This window comes from Hemitrygon akajei, chromosome 1 (assembly GCF_048418815.1).
Source record: "Hemitrygon akajei chromosome 1, sHemAka1.3, whole genome shotgun sequence".
In the NCBI taxonomy this organism is placed as follows: Eukaryota; Metazoa; Chordata; class Chondrichthyes; order Myliobatiformes; family Dasyatidae; genus Hemitrygon; species Hemitrygon akajei.
This window is the reverse complement of record NC_133124.1, coordinates 105,216,818-105,240,402: the sequence shown is the minus strand read 5'-3', so window position 1 is coordinate 105,240,402 and position 23,585 is coordinate 105,216,818. Positions and strand designations below refer to the sequence as shown.

Sequence of the window (23,585 nt, the reverse complement as noted above, 5' to 3'; positions counted from 1 at the left end):
GTTAGAAACACTCCAGAGGTTAGATAGCAGCAAGTGAAAGAAATTTCTGATAACTTGCTCTTTCTGTTAATAACAGAATTAGCCAGTTCTACTGTAGGTTATTCACCTGTAATATTTTCTGAATTTTTATCTTTCCACTTAAACAGCTCTGTTTTTCTCTCTGTTCTATTCATTCATCTTTCGCTCTCTCCAACTTCTTTTCTCTTTCCTGGTATTGAATGAGGATCGTTGACCTGAAGCATTAACTACTTTTCGCTATTGCTGCCCAAGTTTTCCCCCCAGTGTTTTCTGTTTTAATACCTGATGCTCATCAAAAATAAACTTTTCTACTCAAAGATTTTTTTTCAATTTCCAACATTCTCTGTTTTTGTTTAGGGTTTCAGTCGTGTGCAGGTTTTTTTAAATGTTTAACGTTACTAGAATGCTTGGCTCCTTTCAGAAACCTAGTGGCAAGTTCTAGCAGTTTAAGCCCTGTGACAAACATAACAAGTTTATGTTGAAACTGCAGCATGAAAGCTGGTCTTTCAGTCAAACTGTCAATGCTCCTGTTCTATTCAAGCCCACACCCACTCAAATTACCCTTTTCTTACTCTTGAATAACTTTCAGTCATCCTCCCTGTTTATGTCAACCCGCCCAGAAGTACTAAACTCAACCATTCCACAGGCGAAGAAATAAATTAATTTGATATTTTAGTTGTTCTTTGTTCTGCATTCCAAGCATGAATATTTCAACACAGCTCAATCAAACCCCTTGACACAACTCAATCAAGCCCCCACATAGTATTTAAAACTTTCATGGGACTTTTGTTACTTATTTTGACAATATTACAGGAAAATTTATGAGGAACAAGCTGATCCTAATTGTTTTATCAGCAGCTATATATTCCTTAATATCTCAATAAAACATGTATGTGCAGGTATTTTGTACAGCTCGTATGCATATTAGGTGTGGTTAAAAGTGATTCTGACTGGCGGACTGTGGAATTTCCTTTAGGTTGTGTTTTTTCAGCTTGTGATTCAATTTCAGTAGAATATTTGGAATGGATTTGGAAGCTGCGGCTGATTTGGAACAAAATCAAAACATTTTGAGGGAGTAAAGTGGAAATTAAAAAAAAACTTTCTCAGTAGTACTGAGCCTAATGTTAATTTGTTTTGCAGGAGGTTGCAAAGTTTGCTTTCTTGGCCTGCTTCAGTCATTCAGTCATTACAGTCTTGTTGCCCAAAAGCTGGTAAGTTTGGATGAAGTATTTGGCAACAATTTTTTAAATGTTAATGTTTCCCTTTTGCGTATGAATGGGTGTGTTTTATTTTTAATTTTGTTGACAGTTTTTCCTGGTGGTTCTACATATTTATTTTATTATTCCTCCTCTAATTCACTTGGTCAGTGAATTTTATACTGGAATATAATTGGGATGAATGTCAGCTTATCTACTTTGGTCTACATAATGGAAAAGTGGAGTAGTTGTTAAATCGTGAGAGATTGGTGATTTTTTTTTTACATGTAGACAGATAGCTGAAGGGAAACAAACATCCAAATACAACAAGCGATTAATAGGACAAGTATGTTGGCTCTTATTACATGAGGATTTGAGTACAAGTAAAGTCAAATCTTAGTTTATTGTCCTATGTACGTGTATGCACAGGTGCAATGATAAATTTGCTTGCAGCAGGTAAGTAGCATCAGAATGGTAGTGTACACAAAAAAACAGACATTCATACACACTCTATGAGAAAGAACACAACAAAATCCATTTTAGTGCAAAGTCCATTTTAGATCAAGGTGGTCACAGTGTTGCTAAATTTTAGTAATTAGGGTTGTGCCAGTTGGTTCAAGAACTGAATGGTTGAAGGAAAGAAGCTGTTTCTGAATCTGATGGTGTGGGTCCTCAGGCTTCTCTACCTCCTGCCCAATGGTAGCTATGAGAAGATGGCATGATGCAGATGGTGGGGATCTTTGGATGGATGTTATCTTCTTGAGGCATTGTCTCCTGTAGATACTACTGCAGGTGGGGAGTGATGTGCCCATGATCTGAGTCCACCACTTTGCAGATTATTGCATTCTTGCACATTTGAATTGCCTACCAGATCATGATGCAGTCAGTCAATGTACTTTCAGCAGTAAATATGTAGAAGTTTTCAGTGTCAGGTGGAATCTCCTTGACCTCCAAGGCAATGCATAGAGTTGTGGGTGATATATTAGCATGGATAGAGAATTGATTAACCAATGGAAAGCAGAGAGTTTGGATATGTGGGTGTTTCTCTAGTTGGCAATCAGTGGTGAGAGGTGTGCTGCAGGGGTCAGTGCTGGGCTCGCAGCAACTCATGATGTACATTTACGATCTGGAAGAGGGGATCAAGTGTAGTGTATCTAAGTTTGTTGATGACACTAAATTGAGTGGAAAAGGAAATTGTGCAGAGGATTCAGAGAGATATATATAGGTCAAGTGAGTGGGCAACTTCCCACTCATGGAGTGCAATGGAAGGAAAAATATCCACTTTGGGAGGAAAAATGGAAGAGAAAATTATTATTTAAATAATAAAAGATTGCAGCATGCTGCTGTGCAGAGGAACTTGGGAGTGCTGGTGCATGAATCACAGAAGTTTGTTTTGCAGGTGCAGCAGGCTATCAAGGAGGCAAATGGGATGTTGGCCTTCACTGCTAGAGGGATTGAATTTAAGAGCAGGGAGGTTATACTACAACTGTACAGGGTACTGGTAAGGCTGCACCTGGACTACTGCATGCAGTTCTGGTCTCCTTAATTGAGGAAGGATATACTGGCTTTCAAAGTGCAGAGGAAGTTCAGCAGGTTGACTCCAGAGATGAGGGGGGTTAGACTATGAGGAGAGATTGAGTCGACTAGGACTGTACTCACTGGAATTCAGAAGAATGTGAGGAGGTCTTATAGAAACATAAAATTATGAAAAGGGATAGATAAGATAGAGGCAGGAAAGTTGTTTCCACTGGTAAGTGAGAGTGGGATTTGATGGTCATAGCCTCAAATTTTGGTGGAGTAAATATAGGATGGAGATGAAGAGGAACTGCTGTTCCCAAAGGGTGGTGAATCTGTGGAATTCTCTGCCCAATGAAGCAGTTAAGACAAGGTTGGGTAGATTTTTGCGTAGTAGGGGAATTAAGGGTTATGGGGAAAAGGTGGAGATGAGTCCATGGTCAAATCAGCCGTGATCTTATTGAATGGCAGAGCAGGCTGAACAGACCAGATGGCCTACTACTGCTCCTATTTTTTGTGTTCTTATGTTCTTATGATTTTGCAACTGTGTAGGGTCTTGGTGAGACTGAATTTGGAGGACTGTGTACTACTTTCATCTGCTTACCTAAAAAAGGATATACTTGGAGGAAAAGCAGTGAAGATTCATCAGATTAATTCCAGGAATGGCACCTTTGCATATGAAAAGAGATTGAGTGGACTAGTATTGTAACCTGAAATTTGAGAGGATAGTTCATCATACCAACACAATTCATAAAGAGCTTGACAGGCTTGTTAGAAAGGGTTTTTTTCCCCTTGCTTGAGGATGAAGGGGCACATTTGGAGAATAAGGCATAAGCATTTTGTACTGAGATGAAAGGAAATTCCTCCCCTCAAAGTGGTGAGTCTTTGAAATTTCTTACCAATGTGGATTGTGAAGTTTTGGTTTTGTGTTAATTCAAAACATTATTAAAGGAATTGAATGAAATGGGAATTGTGATACAATATGGCACTGATGTAGAAGGTCAGCTGTGATTTTAATGAAAGGCAAAAGTGTTTAAAAACTGGATAGGTGACTGTTGCCATTTCTAGTGTTTACTCATCTGTTGTCCTCTGTTTTGATGTATTCTTTAAAAAAAAATCTGTGCAGGAAAGATTTGCTTTCTAAAAATTTCTCACTGCATATATCTCATTATAATTTTATTATGCATCCACATTTGTGGTTTGTGTTAACAGGGAGTTAATCTGTCTGCAGCCAGAGAGAAGGGACAGCTGGTGTTTTTGGAAGGACTGCGCTCATCTCTTGACTTATTGCTTGATGATCAGCAGGACAGTACTTTGCACAAATCATCCCCTCTGCAATTTCTAAGGTATTATAATTTCTGAGACAAATAATTATAAATTAGAAGATCAAATGAATCTGTTCTGGTGATTGCAGATTAATCTGTTCTTCAAGGCTTCCTTAAAAAGTTTTCTCTGATGCAAGAATAAGAAATGCACAAAGCAGACAACTTGCAGAAAACCTCTGGTTTGAAATGCTGTTCCAATAATCTTTGTTGGATCCGACAAATGGTCTTTCTTAAGGGAAGAAAGCAAATTATTTTTTTACTATTCTTTAATAAAATCCCATGGTTGCTATTAAACTGCTACCGGTAAGCTCTTATAGTATTTAATTACATCAGATCATGCCAAATATTTCTTAATTTGCTCTGAACTTTCTTTTCTTGTTCATCATTGTCAGTTTCTCTCTCTGTTCCTCCTACCTTCTCTCATTCTGCCCACTGTCTTAATGTCTGTCATTTACTGTATATGTCCTACCCTAATTTGGCTTCTTAAAATGCATCACCTCGCACTTGTAGGGATTAATTTTTATCTGCCAGTGCTCTGCCCAGCTTTGCATCTGATCTATACCCTATTGTAGTCTGAGACATTCTTCCTTGTTACAGCACCAATTTTCTTGTGTTCTGCAAACGCTACAGTTATACCTTCTACATTCACATTCCTGCAGTACGATTTTGAATCAGGAATTTCATCCCAGCGTTGCCATCCACTTCCTATCATCAGCCTTGGATCTGGTGTCTTAGCCTTCTGGATAATCTTACAGTACTGAACCTTGTCATTGTCTGTGACAAGGTGACATTGTCCTTGGGTTGTGAGCCTTGTCAGTCATGCATGCATGCCAGGGAAATGAACTGTGTGGCTTGCCAAGACTGGAGGGGTGGGGGAAACAGTCATGTCAACGGCACTTCAAGGCATGGGTAAAGGTGTATGTGGTGAATGCCTTCCTACAGAATCTGGTTCACTGGTTTATTATCACTGACATATTATGTGAAATTTGTTTTTGTGGCAGCGGTGTAGTGCAAAGACGTAAAAAACTTCAAATTAGAGAAATACCCAATAACGAGGTAGTATTGATAGTCCATGGACCGTGGAGAAAGCTGATGGCAGAGGGAAAGAGCTGCTCCTGAATCATTGAGTGTGCATCACAGCTTGGTATGGAGGCTGCAGTGCACAGAATTGCAAGAGGCTGCAACCAGTCAGCATGCTCGCCACCATATAGAACATGAAACAGTAGAGTACAGGAACAGGCTCTTCAGTCCACAATGATGTGCCAAACCAATTAAGTTAGTAATCAAATGGCCAAATAAACTAATCTTTTCCGACTACACAGTATCAATATCTCTCTATTTTCCTCGTCCAAGATGTGCTGGTGAAAATTGTGGGCAGCTTATAAAACCTCTATATGTACCTCTTCTGAACTACTCCCACTGAAATCTGCAGCCTGTAGCTTGCCTTTAAGTATCGTGTTTTTGAACCACCTTAATGAACTAGCGATTTCACGACCTCTGGAAGGACGTGGCAGCCTTAATTCTCAAGAATGCAGGTACGCCACCTTTGAACAGACGAAGGTCCTTCACCATGGCCGTAAGGGAGGAGAGGAGGACTCCAAGACAGACTAAAATACTGGTGTATGAAGCTTTGTCTATCTAGTATCTTGGTAGAAAATGTACATTTGCTAGACAACACGATTGAGGACCTAAGGAAAAGATTGCTGTATTGGAGGGTATTCAGGGATTACTGCAATCTGTTTCAGGGAGACATGGCTAACTGAAGAAACACTGGATTTGATGATCATATTTGAAGGCCTCTCAATACACAGAATGGACCAGTCTGCTGATTTGGAGAAGGCAAAATGTGGGAGGGAGGGGGGTCTGTGTTTCACGATAAACTCTTCCTGGTTCTCAGACGTAGCGGCATTGTTGCACTCTCGTTCCCCTGATCTGGAGCATCGAATGATTAGGTGCCGATCGTTCTGCTTCTCCTCCATGATTCTGAATGCAGCTTATGTACAGCTAAAGGTCAGTGTTAAGCAGGAACTCAATATACTGAGTGCCTGCATCAGCAAACAAGAAACAGCCTAACCTGACCCCTTTCAAATGATTCTCGAGGATTTGAGGATTTCAGTCAGGTTCATTTGAAGAAATCTTTGCCCAACTATCATCACTATATCATCTGCAGCACTCTCAACACTTCTACACTCGACTACTGCTGCACTACCATAAAAAATCTTTGGATCCCTACAGTATATTTTGTGAAATCTGATAATGTGTCTGTCCTCCTCCTAACTGCATACAGTCAGAGGCTAAAGAGACAACTCCAGAAGTAAGGGCAACAAAGAGGTGGTCACAGGATGCGGAAGAGCAGCTGCAGGATTGCTTCGGCTCGATGGACTGGGCCACGTTCCGGGACTCATCAGAGGCTTTGAATGAATACACCACGGTTGTCACAGACTTCATAAAAACAGACATACAAACTTTGTAGATGAGTGTGCCCCCACAAAATTATTCACAGTCTTTCCCAACCAGAAGCCCTGGATGAACCATGAGATTCTCAGTTGGCTGAAGACTAGATCAGTGTCATTCAGATCTGGCAGCCAGGTAGAATGCAAGAGGTCCAGGTATGACCTCCAGGAAGCCATTTCACGTGCAAAGTGGCAATTCCAGACCAAACCTGAAGCACTGAAGGATGCTAGACAGCTGTGGCAGGGCTTGAATGCTCTCACTTCCTACAAAGTGAAACCAAGCGACATGGATGACAACGTGGTTTCACTCTCAGATGAGCTCAGTGCTGTTATGCTTGCTTTGACCATCAAAGCATGGAGGCATCTTGGTGAACTCCCATAGCCCCCGATGACCCCGTGATTTCAGACTCAGGCTGAAGTGAAAACCATGGAAATCATCCAACTAAGTTGGAGTACCTGGCCGAATACTAAAGAGCTGTTCTGATCAAAGGGCTGGAGTGTTCACTGATGTGTTTAACCTCTCGCTTTGGCAGACTGGTACCCATCTGCTTCAAGCAGGCATCATTTATACCAGTCCCTGAGAAGTAGGTGGTAACCTGCTTCAATAATTATCGTCCAGTAACACTTACATCCACTGTAACAAAGTGCTTTGGGAGGTTGGTGATGAAACCTATCAACTCCTGCCTGAGAAGCAACTTTGATCTACTCCAAATTGCCTGCTGTCACAACAGGTGAACAGGAGATGCCATTTCATTGGCTCTTCACTCAACCCTGGAACATATGGACAGTGAAGATGCATACATCAGGATGTTCTTCATTGATTACAGCTTGGCATTCGATATTTTCATCCCCTCAAAACTAACCAATAAGTGTCAGACCTAGGCTTTAATTTCTCCTTGTGCAATTTGGTCCTCTGTTTCCTCACTTGCAGACTCCAGTCAGTTCAGATTGGAAACCTCTCCAATACAATCACCAACAGGACAGGTGCACCACAAGGCTGTGCTTAGCCCTTCTCTACCAGCTTTATACTTAGGACTAAGGCTAAGCACAGCTCCAATGGCTGATTCATAGATGGTGATGAATCAGCATGTAAGAAGGAGTCTGAAAACCTGGCTGAATGGTGCCATAACAACAATCTCTCACTCAATGTCAGCAAGACCAAGGAGCTGATTATTGACTTCAGAAGGAGGAAACTGAAGCTCCATGAGCCAGTCCTCATCGGGGGATTAGCGGTGGAGAGGGTCAGTAACTTTAAATTACTCAGTTAAGTGTTATCATTTTAGAGGATCTGTTCTGGGTCCCCCGTGTAAGTGCCCTTACAAAGAAAGCACAGAAGCACCTCTATTTCAAAGTTTGCGCAGGTTCAGCATGTTATCAAAAACTTTGACTAACATTCATAGATGCGTGATGGAGAGTACACTGAAAAGGTTACATAATGGCCAGGAAACACCAAAGTCTTTGCATGGAAAAGCCTACAAAATGTAGTGGATACAGCCCAGACCATCACAGATAAAGCCCCCTCCCACCATTGAACACATCTGCATGGAGCATTGTTCACAGGAAAGCAGCATCCATCCTCAAGAATCCCCACACCTAGACCGTACTGTCTTTTCGCTGCTGCCATTGGGATGGAGGCACAGGAGCCTCAGCACCATCAGGCTCTTGAACCTGAGGGAATAACTTCACTCCACTTCATTCACCCCATCACTGAATGGTTCCCACAACCTTTGGGACTCACTTTCGAGGATTTTTCATCTCGTTTTTAATATTTATTGCTAATTTATTATTATTACAATCATTTTATCTTTCTCATTGTATTTGGACGGTTTGTTGTCTTTTGCACATTGGTGTTTGCCTGTTGAGTGTGGTCTTTTATTGATTCTGTTGTGTTTTTTTTCTATTTACGGTGAATGCCCACAAGAAAATGAGTCTCGGGGTTGTGTGTGGTGACATATGTGTACTTTGGGTAATAAATTTACCTTGAACTTTGACATTCATCTGCCTATCTAAATGTCTCGTGAAAGTTCTTAATATATCTGCCTCTACCACTAACCCAGGCATCCACCACTCTCTAGTGTTTAAAACAAAAAATACTTGCACCTCACATCTCCCTTGAAATGACCCCCTCCTTAAATGCATGCCCTCTGATATTAGTTATTTCAACCCTGGGTAAAAGATACAGTCTGCTCTATCTATGCCTCCTATAATCTTATAAACCTCTATTCGATCTCCTCTCAGCCTCTGCTGCTCCTGAGAAAGCAACCCGGGTTTGTCCGACTTCTCATTATAGCACATGCTCTCTAATCCAGGCAACATACCGGAAACCTGTTCTGCATCCTTCCCAAAACTTTGATATCCTTCATGTTCTGTAGGTGACCAGAAATGTATGCAGTATTCTAGACGGGCTAGTGTTTCATAAAGCTGCAAAGTAACTTGTTGATTCTTGAACTCAATGCCTCAAGTAACAAAGGCAAGCATGCTAGAGGCTGCCTTTAACCAACCTATCAACCTGTGTAGCCATTCTGAGGGAACTACAACTCCACAAGATCTCTCTGTTTATCATCACTGCCTTTAAGAGTGTACTGTCTCATTACATTTGACCTATATCTCACCTTTGTCTGGGTTAAACTCCATCTGCCATTTCTCCACTTATATCTATAACTGTTGTATTCTTTGCCAGTCTTCTGTGCTGTCCAAAACACCACCAATCTTCGTATCATCTGCAAACTCGTTAACCTATCCATCTATGTTTCCATCCAGGTTATTTATATACATTACAAACAGCAGAGGTCCCAGTACAGATCCCTGCAGAGCACCACTAATCACAGATCTCCAGCAAGAATAAGTCCCTTCAACCAATACTTTCTATGAGCAAGCTAGTTCTGTGTCTAAACAGCCAATTCACCATAGATCTCATGTATCTTAATATTCTGGATGAGCCTCCCATGTCTGTATCTATAGAAGTTTGTAAGAATCCTTGGTAATATTCCAAGTTTCCTGAATCTAGGAATTGATTGTCGACTTAAGGAAGGTTGTTTTAACCATAATCCTCCTCTCGAAGCTCTTCATTATATAAGATGCGAGTGCTACTGGGCGATAGATGTCGATGCAGCTCATCCTGCTTTCTTGAGCACCAGAATAAATGATGCCCTTTTGAAGCAGGTGGAAACCTCCGACTGCAGCAATGAGAGGGGTTGAAGAAGTCCTTGAATACTGCTGCCAGTTGATTGGCAGAGGATTTCAGTACCTGACCAGGTATACCATTGGGGCCCAATGGCTTGTGAAGGTTCATCCTTTTGAAATACTGTATTATCGGACATCAGCCTCAGCATGCGTAAAAGGCATTGAGCTTGTGGTGGAGTGAAGTATCCTGGTTTTATGAGGGTGTTTGGAAACCATCCTAATTTAGAAGCAGTAAACTATTGACACTGTGGTGATAAAGGAGGGCAATAAGATCTCTGCTAAAGCAAGACATACACTAGTTCTCAGCTGATGAATATGAAATATAGGTAGAGGTAATAATCCACTATTCATTCAATTGATCCAATATTCAATTCTCCCCCAATCATCGCAATAATTAATCATTGGATAACATGAGCTTTCTCAAGGCTCAGATCTGAGGGTAAGATGGGTTTCTGCTTTGATGATCACCCCAACAAAGGCTTTCTGATGGCTCAGCTATACATATTAATCGCTTCAGTAAGCATTTAGTAACTGTGGACATCTACCTCTTGAGTGTATGGATAAGAGAGATGTGAAGGAATAATGAAATTTTCTCCCCTCCCCACCTTGCTTTTTCCTCTTTGTTGCAATCTTGGACAAAAACTTTTTGTCTGACGGTACTATTGGCCTTGGATTTTCAATAGCTTTTTGACTGCTCTTATCTGGCAATTGAAGCGTAGCTTTGCAGTCAACCAACAGTAAGTTTGTTAACTAGCCTTGCCCTGGCTGACTTTGTTTGCTAGCACAGTGGTTATGTAATCGAGAGGCCTGGACTAATGATCCAATGTCATATCTTATCATGCCATGATGGGGGTGGAGGGGAGGAGGAGGACCTCAAGTAAATTAGAGTTTTTAAAAAATGGTATTATGATGCAACCCATGACATCATTGGTATATTTAAACAAAATATATAGTTTGCAGATTTTCTTTGGCAAAGGAATACTATGTCTGTCCCTAGTTTAAATTTTGAAAGCTTCAGACCCCCAGCAAGACGTCTACTGAATTGATTGCAAGTGCCACTGTGTTGCATTAAATGAATGCAAAATGAAATAATAGTGGTTAGTTTGCTGGGTGTTAATCATGGCAAAGGCACAACCAACTGCTGTAACTTTGCAACGCTTTCACCACTAAATTGAGGGGTTGTGCAGGAAATAGAAGGTTTGCCAAATGGATTGGGAGCAAGAGGAGGTCATCCCTCAAGCCTCTTCACTGGACTGATAGCAGATCTGTAATCTAACTCCATATGTTTGCATTGACCAAAATCCCTTTGCTTAAAAACAAAATGATCAGCTTCCATTTTAAAATTAATATTTGAACTAGATATTCCATCAGCTGTACATGACAGGAAAGAATTCCAAACTTGCTCAAATTTGACTAGTTATTTTCTCTCAAGATTGGAACACGATAAAGTCTGTAAGGCTAAGTAACTTTTCTTCAAATCTCGAAGTACATTTATTATTAAAGTACTTGTGTGTCACCATTTACAACCCTGAGATTCATTTTCTCTTAAGGAAGTAGAGTCTTTCTTTGTAACTGTCCTTGCATGTTGAACCTGGGACATGTTCTACAAAATGATAACACCGAGGAATATAAAGTTGTCGACTCTCTCCGATTCTGATCCTCTTTGGAAGACTGGCTCATGGACCTCTGGTTTCCCCCTCCTGAAGTCAAAAATCAGCTCCTTGTTCTTCCTGGCATTGAGTAAGAAGTTGTTGTTATGGCACCTCCTATATGCTGATTTATCACCACCTTTGATTCAGCCCATGACATTGTTGTCATCAGCAAACTTGAATAGTACAGCATTGGAGCTGTACTTAGCCACACAGTCAGAAATGCAAAGGGAGTAGAGCAGGGGACTAAGTACACAGTCTTGTGGTGGGCCTGTGATGATAGAGTTTGTGGAGGAGATGTTCTTGCCAATCTGTGTTGACTGGGGTCTGCAAGTGAGCAAATCAAGGATCCAATTGCACAATGATGCATTGAGCAATTGAAGCCTTTGAAGCTTTTTGATTAGTTTTGAGGGGATGATGGTATTGAATGCCGAGCTGTATTCAATAAAGAACATTCTGATGTATGCATTGTTGCTGTCCAGATGTTCTAGGGTTCAGTGAAAAGCCAATGAGATAGCATCTACTGTGGACCTGTTTCACTGGTAGGCAAATTGGAGTGGATTCAAGTCATTGTACATCACTGTACAGGTACCTTAAGTTCTACTGGATGATAGTCATTAGGCACCAGTATTAGTGAAATTTGCTTGAAATAAATACTTGAAGCAAGAGGTTAAAGATCTCAGTGAAGTCTCCAGCCAGTTGATTGGCACAGGTCTTTCATACTTGGCCAGGTATCCTGGCCTGAAGGTTGCTTGCACATCGGCCTCAGAGACTGAAATCATAGGATCATTGGGGCCTGTGGGAGTTTGTGTTTTGACAGTCAAAGCTAGCATAAAAGGCATTGAGCTCATCTGGAAGCGAGGCCCTGTTATTCCTTATGTCATTTAATTTATCTTTGTAAGATGTGATAGCATTCAAGCGCTGCCACAACTATCGAGCATCCTTCGTTGATTCGAGTTTAGTTCGGAATTGCCACTTTGACCATGAGATGGCTTTCTGGAGATTGTACATGGACCTCTTGTAACTGTTTTGGTCACCAGACCTGAAAGCCTCTGATTTGGGCCTCAGCAAATTGCTGATTTCATGGTTCATCCGGGGCTTCTGGTTGGGGAAGGCTCTGAATGATTTTGTAGGGACACACTTGGTTCAAAAATTCTGTGACAGCCATGGTGTATTCATTCAGATCCCCAGATGAGTCGTTGAACATGGCCCAGTCTACTGATGCGAAGCAATCCCATAGTCGCTCCTTTGCCTTCTGCAACCACTTCTTTGCTATTCTAATCCCTGGAGCTTTGTTCTTTAGCCTGTATATAGGAAGGAGAAGAAAAGCCAAGTGATCAGATTACTGAAATATGGCCCTGGCATGGAACAGTAGGCATTTCTTATCTTAGTATAACAATGCTCTTGTGTGTTGGGACCTGTGCTGATGGCATTTTGGCAGGATTTTCTTCAAACAAGCCTGACTGAAGTCCCCAATATGATTTGTAATGCATCAGGATAGACTGTTTCTTGTTTGGAGACAGCATCATGCAGCATCTCAAGCGCTTGATGGTATGCTGCTGGTGGTATGTACACTGCAGTTAGGATTATGGCGAAGAACTCCCTAGGTAAATAGAACAGGTGGCATTTAACCATTAGGTGTTCAAGTTCAGGAAAACCACAGTTTGACAAAACTGCCACATTGGAGCACCACTGAGATGGTTAAGCAATGCTTAATTTGACAGCTGAATATTGTGGGCTTTGAATGTTAAACAGGAAATTGATGCCGTTGACTTTCACATAGTTTTCATTTTGCAAAGAATTAGTATGGCTTTTGTATATAAATCCAATATTATGAGGAAGCTTCTGCTCAAAAAGTAATGTTCTCCATTCTCACATTTTTAAATGCACTGACCTTAAATATATATATTGCATTCATCAGCTGCTTCTGTGCTGGTGTCCTTCATGTGTCCTTCAAACTGAAGTGTGGATCTGATACCTGATCAGGCAGAGAATTGTCTTCTGAGGTACAGAAAACCCTAAATTGCAAGGAAAGTGGAGTGTTCCCACACCAATCTTTTAAGCTTCCCACCAAAACAGTGGGTTGGAGTTGGAATCACCAGTTTTGTGCAGAATGCAAGTAATGTTTCAGGTTGCCACAATTGCAGCTCCTGTGAGAATATTTTATCTTCCAGCTCTCCCAATGCAAGTCTTCGATCACTCTATGAGTTTGTTTGTACATCAGTACAGAAGACCAGTGAAAACGCTTGGAAATTTCCAGTACTGATTATAGATGATTTAAGTGTCCTGCTTAGCCTCGGAGTGACCACGAAGGACATTTTGAATTTTATGCATTACTGTCGAGCCACACTTTGCTCAAAGCTTAAGGTAAGTTTAATGCCAGTTTCCATAAGTATTTTATTGGTACTTCTAAATATGTTCCAAGTTCTGATAAAAGATAATCAATTTAAAACATTAGTTTTTTTTTCCTAAATGGATGTTGCCTGAATTGTTCCGTATTTGCAGCATAGTTTTACAAATGATATTGAAGTTTTGTTCAGTGATTTGTTTAATTTAAACTATTTTATTTGTCAGAAGCACCAAAGGTTGAGGCTACCTGAGCTAACAGAAAATTTGCAACCATTCCCATTGCTCTGACAGCTGAGTTCCTTGTACTCTGTAACACACACAAGTTGCTGGAGGAACTCAACAGGTCAGGCAGCATCGATAGAAAAGAATAAACAGTCAACATTTTGGCCAAGACCCTTCATCAGGACTGGAAAAAAAGATGAGAAATCTGAGCAATAAAGTGGGGTGGAAGGGAGGAAGAAGTACTAGGTGATGTCTGGTCCTTTGGGTGTGTATATTGGTGAGGCCCAGTGTAGATTGGGAGACAGCTTCACTGAACACCTACACTCCATCTACCAGAATAAGCAGGATCTCCCAGTGGCCACCCATTTTAATTTCACTTCCCAGTCCCTTTCTGACATGTCAGTCCATGGATTCCTCTACTGTCGCGATGAGGCCATGCTCAAGTTGTATTCTGTCTGGGTAGCCTCCAACCTGATGGCATGAAAATCGATTTCTCAAGCTTCTGGCATTTGGCCACTTCTGACCATTCCCCCATTCTCGTTTTCCTCTCTGACCTTACCTGCCCATCACCTCTCTCTGGTGCTCCTCCCTTTCTCTTTCTTCCATGGTCTTCTACTCTCTCCCATCTGATTTCCCCCTTCTTCAGCCCTTCATCTCTTTCACTCATCAACTTCCCAGGCCTTTATTTCACCCCTCCCTCCCCCCCTCCGTTTCACCTATCAGTTACCACCTATACTACTTCCTCCCCTCCACCAACTTATTGCTCTGACTTCTCTTTCTTTTTCCGGTCCTGATGAAGGGTCTTGGCCCAAAACATTGACTGTTTACACTTTTTGATAGCTGCTGCCTGGCTTGCTGAGTTCCTCCAGCATTTTATGTGTGTTGCTTGGATTTGCAGCACCAATCCCTTTGTTCTGCAAGAAGCTTAACTTCTTTCTATCAGTAATCTGGTTGAAATTTTGGATTGTAATTGTTAAGTAAAAGTATTGCTCCTGCAGTTTTGTTTCCTTTTGTGCATTATTTGTTCTTGAAACCTGGGTGGCATCCAAAGAAGTCTATGTACTGTTGTAATTTTCCTGTTGTCAAACAGTGGTGTCAAATTCAATGTAGCCAGTTCCCAGCAATCTGCAACAGTACACAACATGTTTTCACGGTGGAACTTTGCGTTCCCTATCATTCTTAAAGAGAATTCCAGTTGCCCTAAACCTGGCAGATTTCATCTTTTACTTGATATTTTGTTTGCGAGTAATTTGATCTTGAAGTTCAGATCAAAGAATATTATCCCGAGAATTGTATTAACATAATCTTGTAAATTGGAGTGTTGGATGGTATGTTGGAGTTTTGTGTATGAGATGTTAATATTTCAGAACAACTCTTTGAGCATTGTTTTGAAAGTCTGATACTTAATATCAAATTTGAGAAAAATTAGAATTCATTTTGATTATTTTGTATTTACTTTCCTATGACAAAGGAAAGTAAATAACTTGCATACCTGTGGATATATAATGGATTATAGGTAAATAAATAAAAGAATAAAGATCAACACAGAATTGCACAAATAGACCAATGGTAACAGGTGTAACATAATCATTTTAAACTAAAAACTCTTGGGAAATGCAGCTATGTATTCAGTTGTATTATGATATTTTACCTTGTCTCATAGAGGCTGGATTACAGAGGATCTGAAGTGTTGCTTCATTTGTAAAGATGCAGAGACACCTTGAGAATTTTGTTCTATTTTGGATCCTGTGTCTTGGGAAGGGTGCACAGTGGATTCCGGTTAATTCAGACACCAGGACCAGTATGCTTAGGGCCAATTAAACTCTGCCCTAATTAGCCAAAGTTTCATGGAAATAGTTAGAATGGTGTTTTTTAAAAAAGAGCCAAACTGAGTAACAAATTGAGTAGTTAAAGGAAACACAATTGAATACCACCAATACTACACAGTACTGTAAAACTGCTTTAGTTCCTCATACTTATTGATGGAGGAATTCATCTACATGTTCTTTTGACTGTGGTCATTGTAAATTGGCCTGTGGTTAGGTTGGGGTTAAATCGGGGGCGGGGGGGGGGGATTGTTGTGTAGCGCAGCTCAAAGGGTTAAAAGGATTGGTTCTGCACTGAATCTCAATAAATTAATTAATTAATTAAAATCGGCGCAGTCGCCTAGTGTAGATAATGGACTGCCTTCATACAATGCTGTTGATGATTGCATCCTCCAAATCTTTATTTTCTTTGTAACATTCAAGATGATTGTCAATACTGCTATGGCAAGCTTAACAACTAATGCTTTTGGTCAGTTGACAACCGATCTCAGGCTGACTTTCACTAATTGATTTTTTCTGATCAACAACTTGAATATTCTTTGGGTAAACCATTTAAGTAGTTGTGCTTTGGGATGTACAGTTGAGTTTTGAATTTGAGATTTTGTAGTTGAGTGGTTTAACTGAATAAAGGAATATTTTGAGTTCTGGCTTTGTCCTGTCTCCAGACTTCAGGTCTCATCAGTAGTTAAAGGTGAGTGAACACAACAGATATCTTCAAATTCTCAGTTGTTTCTAACTCATTGAAGGTGTGAAACTATTTCATTTTCACTCCCAGCTGTTTCTGGCATCTCCAAGCCTGAATGCCTGAAACTGCAGTGAGCAAAACCGTTCCGAATTGTCATGTTGCTTATTTCTCGACAACTATCAGTGACAAAAATTGATGCCTTTTGAACAGAAACACCTGTAACTGATGGTTTTTAAATACTGGAATAATGGTGTTGGCCATGCACGCAACTGTTCGGGAACAGTCTCCTGCTCCTATTCAGCGCATTGTATCCCAAATAAATGAAAGGAATCCTGGTTATTTTCTTAGTTACTTTTTGTTCTTTAAGAACTGTCCCAGATGAGTGGCTGCCCCAATTAACCAATGGTCCAGTTAACCGGAATCTACTATTGATATTAAAGAGGCAATGGTCCAGCTTTATCAGAATACTGCTGAAGCTCAGAAATTGGGTTATGATTCTATACAATCTTAGTTGGACAGATCTCATTAACCTAACTTGCCTATTAACAAACAAATTGGGAGCAGCAGTTAAGTAACCGCCTGGCCTACCCGCCTGCTGTGTCATTTAACATAAAAATCCGTAAACTACAAATCCCAGAAGACTGAAGCAAACACATGAAGTGCTCAGAAAAATACTTGTCCTGTGGATCTATAACAAGTTCCATTTTGTTTTTTTTAATCCGCCAATTTTCACAAGGTTAAGAAAGATGTGTAAAATCAGAGGGCATAGTTTTGAGATGAGGATTAAGAGAGAAGAGATCCAGAGGATTTCTTTTCATCCAGAGAGTGACTGCGATGAAATGGACTGCCTAAGAAAGTGGTGGTGGCAGGTGCTGTCGCTGCATTTAAAGTGTCGGTGAATACTTGGGTGGGGGGGGGGGGGGGAATGGAACAAGTGCTGGTAAATGGGATCAGTTTAAAGGATTAGAGGGGTACCTGATGGGTCAGCATGGGTATTGTGGGATGAAGGCCCTATTTCTATGCTGTATGGCTCAGTGATCTCTGCCCTCACTCCCCCCCCCCATTCTTCTCATTAAGCTATCAACCAGAAAACTTTGTAATTAGTGGAATTACCTCACACCTGTGGCCTCACTCCTATCCTCTCACCTCCGTTTTTTTTAACAACTTAAAACTAAATTGTTTTCTCTCTTTCTAATTTCTGACAAAGGTTCTGCAATCTGATACACTAACTCCTTTTCACTTTTCGCACTGCCTGATCTGAGTGTAATTGGGTTTTTGTACTTCTATTTCAGATTTTTCCATTATAGACAGTTTCTAATTTCACATCCTATTGTTTCTTATTGTTACTGTTAATTTTTCCTTGATATATATTTTTAGCTGACTTTTCTACCATTAAAGTTGTACATAATTGCAAATTTATTATATTTCGTATCCCGGAAACAGTTCCATGTTTTTTTTGTATTGCAGGGAAACTTAGTGGCATTGGCGCATGACACAGAAGATTTGGAAGATGAAGAAAATGATTTTGTGGTCAAATCACTGAGTTACCAGTCTCATCTGATTCTGCAAGCAGAAGGATTAGTCACTGGGTACTGCAAGGATATCCATGGTGAGGTATGATCACTTGTCTTGGAACTTTCAATATTGTTGAAGATTACATCTGTTTTGAGGATGCTGGTAAACTGTTACCAAATTTCACTGAAGTTAAATCTTACAGCTAATTATGCTGTGATTAAACTGAGCTGCTCAATGAACTGAATGCATGCTTGTACAGCCTGACTGCAGTTTGGTGCACTGTAAGCTTTAGTTGAAAATGTGCTCAAAAGATGTTAATTTACTGGCAGTACTCCAACAAATGCAATCAATTTTCCGTTAATTATTTTCTTTTGTCTTTACATATAGCTGAAGATTATTTGGCACTCCCTTTCACCTGTGAAGGCGGAAAAGAATGTTATAAAAACTTTTCAGTACAAAATACAAGACAAGAATGTTGCCTTTTTTGCCAGAGGAACCTCATCTGCTGTACTCTAGCTTTTCTTTTGGTTCATATAATTGAGGGGTATGAAGGACATCTACTCTTTTGAAATGGACTTGGTGATAATTATGATCTGACAACTAAGCAGTCCTTTGATTTACATTAGTTCAACAATTATTTCAAAAGGCTGTAAAATAGTATTCCGCTATGTGTATACTGTATATTGTTCATTTACAATGATATGGAACCATCTACAACAAACCAGCTTAAAGATATAGATACAGGGTTTTTCCTAGTTAAAACTTTAATGCAATTATTTATATCTTGATTATTTATTTCCAATTGCTGCTTATAGTATCCTCTCCACTTAGAAGCAGAGCTCATGGGTTTAAATTGTGATCAACACCAAAATTTTTCCCTTGGGTTTTTTAAACCATCTTATTTCTTATTTCTTGATTTCTTAAACTTGTTTCTTATTTTCCTATAAACCAGTGTTCGCAACCTATTTTATGCCATGGACCAATACCACTGGGATCCCCCTGATATAAACATTTTTGTTCTAGATGATTGCCTCTTGTAATTTATGTGGTTTCTGGTATATTTTGAAATGTTATTAAATTAACATTTCCTCAGTTGACTAAATTCTGTCATCAAGGAAAGACAAAACCCCCATCATTGAAAATTTCTGTAGCACCTGGCATCCGTTTTGTGTTTAATGTGTATTTTAATAGCATCTTTGATGAAGAAAAACTCTTGTAAGTATACAAAAATGTGCTTGAAGATGAGCAAAAAGCAAAATATGGTAAAACAAATGAGTGTTTAGATGTAGAAATGTATAATGATGTACAAAACTGATATTTGATAGGTTTTTACTTTTCACACATTTTGGGCTAAGTGTGAGCTATGTAGTAAAGTTGATATGATTTCCTAAAGCTTTGACTGAAATTCATTGCTCCTTTAATTTGGAAAACTATGGATCAGTAGTTTGCTCTAACAGGATGTTTTAGACCCAACAAGAGAGTAAGATAAAATATTAGATTTAATATAAAGTTAGCCAAATTTAGTTCCAGGCTACCTGCATGAGCAATAATCCATTGGGTTTCACAAAATATTGTTTGGAATTGTGCTGGGGGCAAAAGGCAAAATACAAACTGGCAATTAGACTTCTGCATTTGAGTAACACACAAAATGCTGAAGGAACTCGACACGTCAGACATTATCTATGGGAATAAACGGTTAACTTTTCAGGCCAAAATGCTTAATCAGGAGTTCCTCCACATTGTGTGTTGCTCAAGATTTCCAGCATCTGCAGAATCTACATTTAAATGATACAGACTTTAATGGAAGACCAATTAATGAGAAGAGAGTAGATCAAAAGGAGATATTCAGAATTGTATTTTCATGGTACAGAAGGACTTTATCTCTATTATGCTTGCTGAACAATGCTGTTGTAAAGGACTGAAACAGGAAGGGCAGTAGGAAATGAATCAAGTCGTATGCAGAAGTGCAAAAACTTGTAACTGAAAAAAAAAATCAGTTTGGGAAAAGTATATGGTAAAACTTAAAAGAAATATGAAATCCTGCACAAATTTTATAATTAGGAAAACAATGGGTGGACGCATATGGATTACAACATTTTTATTTAAAATGTCATTTAGGAAATGACAAATGTAATAATTACATAAGCACACAGCACATATAAACAAGTCCCCTTGTCCCTCACACCTGCCCCACCATTCAATATCATCAATGCCGATCAATCTGGGACCTCATCTATTCTGAGCTGTATGCACAAAGCCGCCAATCTCCTGATCTTCCAATAATCTACCTTTAAACATTCCTGGTAAGCTTGCTTACACTGCTCTGTGAGGTGAAGAGTTCTACAGGGAAGAAAGAAGCATATCAGGAATGCCAAGGAAACGAATATTGAACCAAGGGTTTTCCAAGATTTTGTAACAAAGTATCTCAATTGAATGAAATTAAATAATATAGTAACAATTTTGAGAGAATTTTCAGCTATTTATTTAATGTTCAATATTGTCGCATTTGTAATGACCAGGCTTCAAATGATAAAGATGTCGTGTACTTGAACTTCAGCCCAATTACTGAGCACAAACAAAGAACTGAACAAGGACTTTGCAGATTTTTTACAAGGCAAGGGAAACTAAAGATTTCAGTTTTTACCAGCTTCAAAATTGTTTGCCTTAAGTTTTTCAATAGTCTTCCAGATTACATAAACTATTTATGAACAGAATACAAATGAAACTGAACCTGAATCTTCTAGCTCTGAATGGCTTCATTTTCACTGACTTATTATGGGGAATGTTAACCTCACAAGGAGAACAACATTTTAAGATCTGGTGATTTTTTTTTTGTGTGTGTATTGGCTTTACGTCAGTATGAACCTTGGGATGAAAATAAGGATAATTTTCTTCATTCAAGGTGTGAGCCTTTAGAATTTCTACTCGAGGGCTACGAAGGATCAGTGTCTGATTTCATTCCAGTGCAATTACAGGTCCACAATCCCTTATCCGAAATTCTGAAATCCAAAAAGCTCTGAAAACTTTAGTTTTTTTCGCCACAGCCGACGTCACTCAGGTGTGACGTGGCAGCACTAGCAGAGGCCGCCAGACGTCAGTTGTGGCTCAGCGCTCGTACTGGTTACGCGTGCATTTGCTATTCGCTGATATTTTGTGTTCACTGTTGACTTTGTTTAATTTCACTGTGAGAATGTCAAAAAGGGCTGCAGATATCCCTATGGGTAACAATGAGAAAAAGAGAGGGAAGCATCTATTATTATCAATAACGCAGAAAGTGGAGTTATTGCAGAAGCTTGATCGTGGTGTATCTGTGCGGTATCTTACTGAAGAATATGGTGTCCGGAACTACCACTGTATATGATTTAAAGAAACAGAAAGACAGAAGTTTTATAGTGACAGTGACATTCTACATTTATTCAAATAAGTTATTTACCATGTGTTTGATTTGGTTCATTTGAAGTTGTATAGTTTTGTTTTATTGAATGTTTTTGTTGGAAATAAAATATTTTTCTTGTCATTATTCCCTAAACAATACAGTATAACAACTATTTACATAGCATTTACATTGTATTAGGTATTATAAGTAATCTAGAGATGATTTAAAGTATTTGGGAGGATGTGCGTAAGTCTGGAGCTCCCCTGGGTCCTAAAGTCCATCCGCACTGAGACAGGTTAAATAAGGGACTTGAGCATACGTGTTTTTTGGTATCCATGGGGAGTCCTGGAACCAATAAGGAGGGATTTTGAAATCCAAAAAATTCTGAATTCCGAAATGCAACTGGCTCCAAGGATTTCGGATAAGGGATCGTGGACCTGGACCTGTACCTGTGATCTTGTTGAATGGAAAGCAAGTTTGAGGAGCTGAATGGCCAACTCCTCCTCCTTTTGCCATTCACCTTTCCAACTCTTAGCTGCTCCCCTCCCCCTCCTGTCTTCTCTATCATTTCAGATTTCCCCCTCCCCCTCGTACTTTCAAATCTCTTACTATCTTTTCTTTCAGTTAGTCCTGACGAAGGGTCGCGGCCCGAAACGTCGACAGTGCTTCTTCCTATAGATGCTGCCTGGCCTGCTGCGTTCCACCAGCATTTTGTGTGTGTTGCTTGAATTTCCAGCATCTGCAGATTTCCTAGTGTTTGCATCATCCTCCTTTTTCTTGTGTTATTATCAAAGACTGCAGCTAAAGAACACATGGCTCACTGTTGGTGTGCTATTGCTTAAAAGAAGATGTATCTTAAATACAGTTAGTGGAAATAACAAATGATCAATACCTTCAGAAGAGTAACATAAACTGTTGGAAGCATTCAGTTGGTCAGGTAGAGAAAAAGCTTCTCTATTTCTGCTATCTCAGATGATCAGTGTTTCCAGAGTCTTCTGTTTCAATTTCAGATTCCTGTCATTAATAATTTTCTGATTTTCTTTCAGAAGGAAACTGGTTGGAGCTTGTGAGATTGATTTGTAGAGTTGTGGGTGAAGAATGTAGGGAGGTGTTGGGACTGCTCTGACAGAATAGAAGCAGGCAAAGGCTTGATAAGCTACACAGCTTGTGCTTTCACAGATTATTATTCTGTAAATATAATGATCAATTTGTGCACAGCATATCATGAGTATTAATACACTATAGATAACTTGTTTTAGTGAGGTTATATGAAGCATAATGCCATCAATCCCATTTCCCCCCTCCTTAATTCCCTATGACCTTATTACTTATTCTCTTTCACATACCTATTGATTTTTAATGCTACTTACAGAAGTTACTCTAAGGGCCTGAATAATACTGAGTTGCCATTTTCCTAACAAAGTTCAATGGGAATCTCTTGCCATTTACAATAAAGGGTAACTTACAGTATTCATTTAACCTACCAGAACATCTTCAGAGAAGATTTACTAGACTAATATTATGAATGTGTGTGCACTGGCTTCTGATGGAAGGTTTTGTCTGTGAAGTTCAGAAGAGTTAAAGGGACTTCATTAAGACATATAGAATCCTGCATAGTCATGACAAAGTGGATATGGAAAGGATTTAGAACTAGGGTTCACTGCTTATAAAGCATAATGATATAGTAGGACCTAGCAATCAGGAATGTTCCTGACTTCCAGTGCTGTCAGGGTGGAGTATGCTTCTGGCCATATGGTTTTCCTCTACGTTTTCTAGCTGGCTGTAATTTTCTCCCACATCTGAAAGAAATTTTGATTAGCAGATTAGTTGACGACTGTAAATTATCTTGTGCGTGGGCGTATGCTAGAAAAGCAAAGAGGAAGTTAATGGGCTTGTGAACAAGAATCGCACTGAACCAGCACAGAATCTCTTTGCTGAATGGACTTTCATGTCATTAGGAAATGTGGCATTTTTATGTGAATTGTCATTAGGTCTCTGCTTCCATTGACCTTTGAAACAGAAGGTATTTGAGCAGCAGTTTTTAAAGATAGATGCAAATGTCAAGTCTAGTTGGCTGCCATATGCACAGGTACAGGTATACTCAAGTGCAATGAAAAACTTACTTGCAGCAGCATCATATAAGCAGCATTCACAAAAAATGATATATCATAAATTATGCACAATTTTTTAACAGGAAAATATGATTAGAATGGAAGCAAAAGTACATGGTGATATACTTATCTCAATAAATACTTATTATAATGTGGATTTTA

At 39.5% G+C, this 23,585-nt stretch overlaps 1 protein-coding gene across 1 annotated transcript in view; it reads left to right on the top strand.

The window, feature by feature from the left end:
* Nucleotides 1–23,585, top strand: part of elp6 (elongator acetyltransferase complex subunit 6) — a 44,011-nt gene extending 20,426 nt beyond the window's left edge. Inside the window, exons 3-7 of the mRNA XM_073048877.1 lie at nt 1,159–1,229; nt 3,942–4,075; nt 13,514–13,706; nt 17,889–18,035; nt 18,324–23,585. Of these exons, the coding sequence (XP_072904978.1) occupies nt 1,159–1,229; nt 3,942–4,075; nt 13,514–13,706; nt 17,889–18,035; nt 18,324–18,452 (674 nt within the window). The 3' untranslated portion in view covers nt 18,453–23,585. The remainder of the gene's footprint in view (nt 1–1,158; nt 1,230–3,941; nt 4,076–13,513; nt 13,707–17,888; nt 18,036–18,323) is intronic.